This window comes from Poecilia formosa, unplaced genomic scaffold, assembly GCF_000485575.1.
Source record: "Poecilia formosa unplaced genomic scaffold, Poecilia_formosa-5.1.2 Scaffold528, whole genome shotgun sequence".
Classification (NCBI taxonomy): domain Eukaryota; kingdom Metazoa; phylum Chordata; class Actinopteri; order Cyprinodontiformes; family Poeciliidae; genus Poecilia; species Poecilia formosa.
In genome coordinates, this window is record NW_006800467.1 from 107,434 (window position 1) to 117,568 (window position 10,135).

The 10,135-nt window shown below is 39.7% G+C and overlaps 1 protein-coding gene across 3 annotated transcripts in view; it reads left to right on the forward strand.

Moving 5' to 3' along the window:
• The window catches only part of LOC103129234 (roundabout homolog 2-like), a 187,102-nt gene that overhangs the window by 97,522 nt on the left and 79,445 nt on the right, over positions 1-10,135 (forward strand). For 2 of the 3 annotated variants that reach the window (XM_016664913.1, XM_016664916.1), the window contains exon 1: positions 7,049-7,833. The exons of the other annotated variant lie outside the window; for it this stretch is intronic. In XM_016664913.1, coding sequence (XP_016520399.1) covers positions 7,707-7,833 — 127 coding nt within the window. In that variant the 5' untranslated portion in view covers positions 7,049-7,706. Of the gene's footprint in view, positions 1-7,048; positions 7,834-10,135 lie in introns of those variants that run through there. 3 annotated transcript variants of the gene reach the window in all.

Sequence of the window (10,135 nt, forward strand, 5' to 3'; positions counted from 1 at the left end):
AGATGGCCTTAGCTACCAGAGCAGCTGTAAATCACAGGGCCGCCACTGCTATCAGGAGCTAGCTGGAAACTCTGCAAGGTGAGAGCATTGACAACAGCCATTAGAGAGAATGAAACCCGGAGAGCGGGGCTGAGGGGCAAATGGCAGCCATCCAGCTGATCCTCATATAGAGCAGATGCAGTAAAAGTGGAGCTGTTTCTTAATCACCTGTAGTAATATTAATACAGCTGTTTAAACTGAAAGTTTGTAGCTATACCACAATGCTGCTATGTTTCTTGTTTTGTTTTTTTTTTCCAATTTTTTGCAGTTTATCACATTATTTTTCTCTTCTTGCATTACCCTTCAGCTGCGTCCCCTTTGTGTGTTCTCATTGATTGGAAAGAGCTGTTGGAGGAGGAGGATTAAGTGTGTGTGTGTGTGCGTGCGTGGGCGTGGGCGCGTGTGTGTGTGTGCGTGTGTGTGCGTGTGTGTGTGTTGGGAAAGAGAAGGCTGGAAGTGTGGGTTGGACAGCCGTGCTGATTGAGTGGGGCACCATAACCCAGCCTGGCCATGAATCCTGGGTGTGGCTGCGTTCATCATCCTCTGTACGCTGCGAACATAACTCAGTCAGAAACAGGACGAAGAGAGGAGGAGCTGCTTCTCCTCTGCCATTTGCCCCTCAGCCCCACTCTCTGGGTTTCAGTGACACCCTGGTGTTTCCACACCAGGGTGTCACTGTTGTAGGTTTTGCTTTGGGCGGACACCCCCCGGGCGTCGGAGTGGTTTCTGAGGTGGTCATGAAATATGGCGTCCTAAGAGCTCCGGTAAGCAGGTTGAAGCCAAGCTGTCATCACAGTGTCACTGGACAGCCAGAGTCCCGATGGCAGATTTATGCTCCGTCTGCTTTCCGCCAAAGCACTATCATTAAAATTCCCCCCAATCATGTTGACAACGGAGGGAGGTGTGTGAGTTATATTATAGTTTTAATAAACACAGACACATCCTTCCTGAAATTCAGCTGCCGGACCCAAAACAAAAGTGCACATTACTTCAGTGTTGAAGTCTCTGCATTGGTCGACTTTTTGGCTTAGAATTGATTTTGAAGTACTTTAAAGACTTTGACCAGTCATTACTGGTTTCCTCCCCCCCTTAACTTGTCAGAACAGCCTTTATCTTGTTTTCAATGTGTGGGAGCGTCCCCTCGCCCCATTGCTACACTTGATGTTCATGCATGTTTCACAAATGTTGTGGGCTTGCCTCCTTTAGATTAGTCTTTAGAGCTTGTGGCAAAACATTAACGTTGATTTAAATAGCAAAAATTAATGTAAGAAATAAATTAACAAAATAATGGAGATTATGTAATTATATACAAACAAAATTATTCTTGTGACAGAAACAATCTTGAATTCAGTTCCATGACAGGTTTCTGTTTTATTTTCTTTGAACTTTTTTCCATAAATTTTTAAGAAGGGTATAATTCACTTTTGATGGTTTTATTTACAGTAATTTAAATGGAAATAAATTATTATTTAAACAAACTGTTCAAGGCTTTTACCATTTGAATTATGTTTTCAGAGCTAAGTCTCATTTCCTACCAGATACAAACTTCTTCTAAATTCTAAATTTGCCAAGGTGTAAACGTGCTCAGCTTAACTGTATCTTTTTGGTTTAGCTTTTATCTTATATTTTTAATTTAATATAATTTTTTTTCCTAATTTAACCTTTGGTTGCTTTATCGATACCTATATGGCACCTAAATGTTTGTTGCTTGTTTCACTATTGGTGACTCTATGATGTTTTATCCTCTAAAGCACTTTGAACTGCCGTGTTGCTGAAATGATCTTGACCTTAAACTTGAACTTAATCTTCTGTAGTATTCTTTGTTTTTGCTGTTCATTGCAGACATTAAGGAGCTATAATAAAAATAAAATAGAAAGTACAGCATAGATATAGCTGTGCAATAAGTTCAAATAATGCACAGAAACAAAGATGCACTTTAGACAGTTTCTTACTGGTTTTATATAAAACTGCGTTAAAAGCAAACCTGACACTAAAGTCATCAGGTGACTTTTTTTTTGTCTCTGCTCCAAATGTGAAAAAACGGCTAGTTTGTCTTAAAAGTTCATCACTGAAGTTGCAGCGCTGTTGTTGCTGAGTGTTTGAGGGGCTCAGAGTTGGACAGAGACCCTCTCCCTCCCCTTCCCTGAGTGTCTTGCTGTGCTCCAAGCTGTGTACTCATGTCCAGTTTCCTCGCCTGTTTCTCTCTGCTGGATGTTTTTGTACCATCCATCAACCATGCTGTCACTTCCCACAGGCTGAGTGAAAACGGGCCAGAGTGGGAGCAGCCTAAGCACCACACCGACCAGCAAAATAGGATCTGGTGATTCAGTTGTCAGAAATACATTTTTGTATTGGCAGAGAAGTTTGCATGAAAACAGTAAAGATAGAGTCATAAATATATTTTTTTTGCTATTTCCAAAAATAAAGATCCTTGTTTAAGGATCTTTTTTCTTTTGTGGAAAAAAAAAATCTAATGTCTTAATATTCCTTATGAGATTATTTAAATTCTACCTCATTTACAATACTGGACACATTTATGAATTCCTCTGTTAAAGCTGCATCATTTTTAGAAATAAATGTTTTTTTTACATATTTCTTAAAACTACCACTATCTTCCGACAGTAGAATATGAGACAGATAATCTGAAAACATCGACTTCCTGATTGACACCTGCATTAATGTTACACCCCCCACCAAAAACAACCAATCAAAGGCAGGAGGAGGGTATCAGTGCTGTCAATTACGCTTGTGTATGCTAAACATGCTAAAAGTGAATAAACAACTTACAGCATGGCCACCATTATTCTGAAAAGTGCTTTTAAAATACCAATAGGAGGATCGATGACATGACTCAAATGGTGAAAAGCTAAACTTTTGTATTGCAGCTATGCTAAGCTATATGTTGTGTTGCTACTTCCCTCTTAACCAGACTGATTTCCTGCTATCACAAACTTGAGGTTTACATCTTGTTACTGAAAACTGGAACTAACATTCATCTTTCAGCAGGACAACAACCCAACGATTAGAACCAGAGCTGCACCTGAGCAGTGTAGGTCAAAACATATTCAATTGTTTGAATGGCCTGGTCAAAGTCAAAACTTAAAATCAATTCAGGCTCCATGACAAGACTTGAAGTTCTCTAATTCAACTGAGTTTGAGTAGTTTTTTGCCAATTGTTAGGAAAAAAAAATGTAAAATGTTTTAAATATTCCATTTTTGAAAACCACTATCTTGTTCTACCTTGTGCTGCGTTACTACAATAAATCCCACATAAGAACATTAAAGTTTGTGGTTGTAAAGAGACAAAATGTGGAAAATTCAATGGGCATTAGTAATTTTGCAATGCACTATTGTATGCTTTGAAAATGGATTTCCTGGCATGTCAATCATGAAGTTCATATCTTTGAAAAAAAAAAAATTGATATCGTTAAGAGTGATAGATGAGGCTACCTGTCGACAGTTTGAAAGTTCTGCCGTCTGGCATGTAATTTGCACTCCATTGTCTGAACGTCTTTTCAGCCAGTATTAGCAGTGACATTTAAGAAGGTAGTAAGAGAGTTGCACTGGCATCCTGAGGGGCTGAAGTGGCATGTCCTTTGTGTGCTGGTAATTATTCCAGAGGCCTAATCACTAGAGAGCTCTTTTAATCAGACTTCCATCAGTGGCCAACATAACACTCTTAATTACATCTATGGCTGCGGCGTCGCATAGAACTACTTCATCAGGTTTACATAAGTGACAAATAGGGCATCATTCTGTAAGTTATTTTCCACATTATTAAATAATGGCAAGGGTGACTGGACCTAATCCAAGACTGAGAAAGGTAAGCGTACACAGAGACTCTCAAGAGTACACGCCTTTTTAATGAAAATTAAACCATGACACTATGTGAACGTTTTCCACCTTTATTGGGACATTTTGTGCCACTGAAATGTTGTTGTGTAAATATGATTGAATAGAAATGACTTTTTTGTAAAGTGCCTTGAGACATTTGTTGTGAATTGGCGCTTTAGAAATAAACTGAATTGAATTGCACATATAAAAACTTTGACGACACAGATTTTAGCATTTAGTCATGAGATTTTGGAGTGTACTAGTCTATGCTTTCCAGGCATATCAATCATGAAGTTCATATCTTTCAATCAGTTACAAGTTAACTGTCTAATTAACTAACTGAGTCTGAGTTCAGCCATTATATTAGTGTCCAGACTTCTATATTCATTACATTACGCCATATCTTGCAGAAAAGGCACACAGCATCCAAAGGATCTCATTGTTCAAAGGTATTAGTCAGGAGAAGGGTACAAAAAAAACTGCTTCACATTAATGCAATGGATTTTATTTTGTTTAAAAAAATCAATAATAGAAGTAAATATGGGACAGTAAGAAGATTGCAAAACTTGAGGTTACGCCACAAAGCAGCACTGATCATATTACCATCAGTGAACTGTGGAGATGGTGCAACATCACCGACTGTGGTAAACGTTTGCTAGCTGGAACAATGTTTTTGAAGTTTAGAGTGTGGAGTTTTGATGTGGGATGCTGGGAGGACTTAATACTGAAATCGAGTCAAAAGGCACTTCAAGAAAATATTTGATTGAATATGTACATCAAGGCTGTTAGAACTTTTAAAGTTTTCTTCATATTTTCTACTAGCATTAGTTTTTTTCTGTTCGATATTAAATAAAATATGTCACATATATGGATGTGGAAAAAAAGGATAGATCCTTTACAAAAACTTCCCATTTTCAGGAAGGTAGGTAAACTTTCAGGAACCACTGTTAATCAGAAGAACTCACATTGTAGCTTACAGAAATGGCTGGGTTGTAAAATGAATGTTCTCCATTTGATCTTACTGATCTAGCGTGTGCTGGTTTGTGGTTAATACCACAGTTAAATATAAAAACAGCCGAATCAGTGTGAATACTTCGTTAATGACAGTGTTCCACTCTTTTTGATGGCTTTTCACTTAACAATGAAGGTCACATGAAAGAGACATTGGGATATGCAGAGAGGGGGGGTTGCTGCTGACGCCTTCAGTTTCCCACGTTAACCTGCACTCACCTGCCTTCTGACAGCCAGGGCAGCTGGAGGAAACGAGCTGTGTAACTCTAAACCCAAACTTGCTGAGCTTGTTTTTTACAAAAATAGTCTTTGTGGGGTGTGTGAGCTTTTGTGTACCTATGAGGAGTGTGGCTTTAGTCTCTGCATGAAGTCAATGTGAGTCGTAGTAATAGAGTTTAATACTTTAACTGCAGAAATCTAACAGCAGGATGGATAATCAGGCAGTTTGTGTTACAAATCTTGTACATTGTTACTCTTGATGGAGAAATTGTAACTTTTTAGCTAAAAAATTATGCATTCCTTTAAATTTAACTGCACCCAAATCAACTGAATTTTTTGGTAACACTTTCAATTATTTGATAAATAATGACACTTTAATCCAAAGTTGGCACTTTTAATGGACTTTTAATGCAACTTTTAAAGAAAATCTGCATTAAAAGTATCATTATTTACCAAATGACACTTCACAACAACAGTAGAAAAGACTCCTTCATGTTCATGATAGGTGTTATGTCATGTTTATGATAGTGTCAAGTCAGTCTTATACACATATATACATCCCTTCAAATAAAGTGTTACCAACTTCTTCAACTAAACATTTTTATTAGAAATGTTTTTGATACGAGTGACACACATTTGACCCACTTATCTAAGGTGGTGGTTATATTTAGAGGTTCTAAGTTTTGTGACATGGTGTATTAGTCTGCTACATCTGGCCATCGGAGCATGGGGACAATAAAGTCATAAAGAGACAGGCATGGTCAGCAACTCTGCTAAGGGAACAAGATTTCCCTAATTTTGGATCATCAGCCAATAGTTGTATGAGAAATCGATCTAATCTGCTAATTATATTTGCCGCCACAAAGATCTGAAAATCATTCACTGTTCCCTTTTGTTTTGCTGTTAGAGAGAGCTGAGTGACAGATTAATCACCCCACTATTGCCAACACAGCGATTTTGTTACTATAGTCAGCAACTTTTAAGTCAGAAATATCATATGGGCCACATTCAGAATTGGCAGGTCAGGTTTTTTTTTTTTTTAAAGATTGATGATCAATGATTGTTCAGAAAGCTAAAATTACTGAACCCCTAAACATACCCAGCATGGTTACACCAGCAGTCTGAAGTGTTACTGGAAGGAAATATGGATACATGAATATGTAATTTAATCCAAATTCTGACCCTGCCATTAAAAAAGTTTCAGTGAGGCTGGTTGAATTGCAGTCTCAGCTTCCTTCATAGCTGACAGGAGTAGCTGTTGGTGTGGTTTCTGCTGTGGCAGGCGGACCATCTGTTCCAAAGGTTTAAAGTGAGAATTTAAGGTTAACCTCATTGGTTGTTCAAGCTTCTGTCAAGCTTCTGTTGCCTTTCTATCAAATGAGTATAACCATTGTCCTCTGACACAAACAAAGCATTTTCATCCACACATCTTCCGTTTTCTTTATTTGACCAGTCCATTTAAAACAGCAGTCGGTCATTTTTATAAGAAGAGAATATAGGATTTTTATAAAGGGTGAGATTTATTTCTTAAATCTCACCCTGTTCCAAGAGGTGGAGGAACCTGATTTTTTTCACAGATTATCTCTCACAATGCGCTGGCAGTTTTAACAAATATGTTATTGATTTTTTGATATGATATGAAACTGATTTTTTAAAATAAAAGTTACATGCTGTAGCTCCTAGCAGATCAGCAGTTTCAGAAAATCTCATAAATCCCCTTTCTTCACCCTTCTGAGTCCAGGTTTAAACTTCAGCAAGCTATATCACAGCCATGTCAATGTTTGATTTGCTTACCATGCAGTTAGACAAATGTACCTAATAAAGTGGCCAGTGAGTATATGTTCAAAAGTGCAAGAGCCCTTGCACTTGAGGAACTGCCATCCACACAGCACCCGGTTCTCTCACTCAGCCTCTCTCTTCAGATTCCCCCTCCCTCCTTGGTCGCTCTCTTTCTCTCCCTCAGTCTGTTGACAAACTCAAGGCTGCTCTGTCATGAACCATCGCTTTGATTTATGCCGTCTTTTCGCATCAACACTGCCTCATGTCATCTAAGCCATGCGGTAGGTAGACGAAGAGAGGAAGAGGGAGGTGACAGACATACACACAAGCTCATGGACACTTTTCCTCACTCGGTAACTGCCAGGGCGCCGATGGCAAGAGTGACCAAAGCAACTTATACTTTGCATCCGGGAGGATCACTTCTATCTACCTGTGCTGTATCTGTTGCATGGAGGTTTCTTATCAGCGCGGTTTGAGTCTCCATCGAATCAACTGAACTCTGGGAGACACTGAGGACGAACAAGAGTGCAAGGGGAAAAAAAATCAATTCTTCAGAGTCTCACAAATTCAAGCTTACTTTTTCTTGGTGCAGAGCTGTGATGTTTGTGCTCTGTCACGGGGAGGAGGCGAGTTCGCCTTGAGTCTGACCCACGCTCAGCAGAGACCTGACCCAGGGCAGGCGCTCCAGGCGGGAGCCGTTGAGGACATGTTGTTGTTTTGAATCACTCTGGACAGCTGCGCGAGGCATGACCATGCATGGGATAGCTCCAGTCGCCGCCCTCGGCTCTCCGCTCTAGCACTGGACGAGACCTTCAGAGGCAGGCATGGCTGGCAAGCAGATACCCCTGCTCCTACTGGTGGTGGCGGCGGAGATGCTGACTGGAGGCTGTGTGCCAGGGGACGACTCGGGGAAGCAGAAGGGAGGGTGGAGGGGGAAAGGTGACAGGAGCAGTGAGTAACTCATCTCTACATTTACATTTCTCTTCTTCTCTTGTCTTGTGCCCTTTTATACTTTATCTTAGGTTGTACTTCCCCATGTTTGTCTTCACTGAACCTGCGAGTAAAGATCCCAGAAGCATTAAACTTTACGTGCCACTTTGAATATTCCGGTTGCTGGTAAAGCCTCAGCTTATTTCTCTGTGACAGCCACCTGGATATGAGAGTGAGGTAAATCATTTATATGTGGCCAACAGCCTTGGAGTGTGTTGCCAGTTTTAAGAGTTATCAATACCCGTGTGACTGTGAATGCGCATCTCTACCTCTACACATGATGAGGGCTGCATTTTACGCTTTATCATCCTTTTCCTCGGTACGCCTCTTCCCCGCAGCATCACTAATATGCCCATATGAAAATCTCACTTGTAGTCATCAATTGTTTAGAGCTGGGTTGCAAATAGCTACTTAGAGAGATGGGGCAGCCAATTTCCTTGGTGTAAGAGCTCAGTGTTGCTCTCAGTTCATTATGTATGCTGACACATGAGTGCATGCATGACGGGAGGAGAGAGCAGCAAGCTGCGGTCGCTTCAGGATATTGTTGCTGGCTTCAGGCTTTTGGCTGCCAGCTAATGGGATTGTTTGGCATGCCGGCACACTGTAAAAATGCCAGTGTTGAATTAACATATAGACAAAGTGTCTATATGTGTCCAAGTCAGCTGGTGTTAAATTCAACAATACAGAGTGTCACATTAACATTACAATGGTGTTAGTGTTAAAATATATTAAAAGTAACACCAGTGTAGTGTTGATCACAAAACATAATGTGGTGTTAAAAAAGTAAATAATTGACCCACAAGGTGCCAATATCAATCAAATCCAGTGGAAAATATTCAAAACAATACACAGAAATGGAAAGTTTAACTTTTCTTAAACCCATTTCAGTATTATAGACCAATGTTAATTTAACAAAAAAAAATGGGTGTCAATCTTTTAACACTTTCAAAAGTGTTACTTTAACACCTGCTGAGTTGGACACATATAGACACTTTTGGGTGTTAATTCAACACTGGCATTTTTATTGTGTACTGCTTGGAGCTGAGTGATGAAGTGAAGGGGTGGGTGGTGGTGAAGGTGTGGTGGGGTGTCTCTTTGTGTCTGTCTCCTCTTTGGAGGTTAACAGGGAGATCACTATCTTGATACTGTTCCAAGATTAAATGACTGGGGTGGGGTGGAAAAGGCACTGAGGGGAGCTGGGGGTAAGCCATATTCCTTTCCAAGGAGACACAAGCTGCTCTCAGGGTGACATGAAAAGTGATCCGACTCACAGTTTTAGGGAGGCAATGTCACCAGAACTTTGGTGCTATGTTTAGCAACGGATATTAAAACAAGTCAAGTCAAGTTTATTTTTATAATACATTTCAGCAGCAAGGCAGCTTCTTTACATCATAAAGGCACCATTCAGTCAACAGTTATGAATAAAAGTTTGTTTGGTCAAATGTTCCACTTACTACTAATCAAAGGCAACTCTAAACAGGTGGGCTTTTAGACATGATTTAAAGGCAGTCAGTGTTTCAGCTCTTTTGCAGTTTTCTCGAAGCTTATTCAGATTAGAAGAGCGTAGAAGCTGAAAGCTGCTTCTCCATGTTTGGATTTTAGAAAAGCTTAAATCAATCAGTATATTCATGTGTTGGGATGGCCCAGTCAAATCCAGATGTAAATTCAATCAAGTAAATGTGGCACTGTGGATTGTACTCAACCATAAATACAAATCTCTCATTGTATCAGATATATTGTTTTGCTTAATTTATGACTCAGGCTTTGTTCCCACATCCATATATCCAGGTCAGTATATTCCAAACTGACCTGAGGATTCAATAGGCAAATACATAAACCACTTTCATGTTCCATAGTTATTAATATAAAAGCTGCTCTGCTCCTTTAGCCTCAATCAGACTTATTAGCCTTTTGTAGTTTTAAAGCTGGAGGAGAGCACTGTTTGTTTTGAGAAATTGAAAATGTCTGCTGTTTCTGAAGTATGATCAGGCTCTCATGTTGAATTGGAAACGTTTTTTTTTTTTTTTACTCTGCACTGTATTGGAATAAAAATCTGATTAGTTTTCAGGACAGAGGGTTAATTTTTTAAGTCTTATTCAGATCATATATATGTAGTTGTTTTCAGCATGAAGAGAACTTCGTTTCTGTGACAGACTGGCGACCTGTCCAGGGTGACCCCACCTCTCGCCCAGAATGTTAGCTGGAGACAGGCACCAGCAACCCTCCCGACCCCACTAGGGACAAAGGTGTACAGAAAATGGAT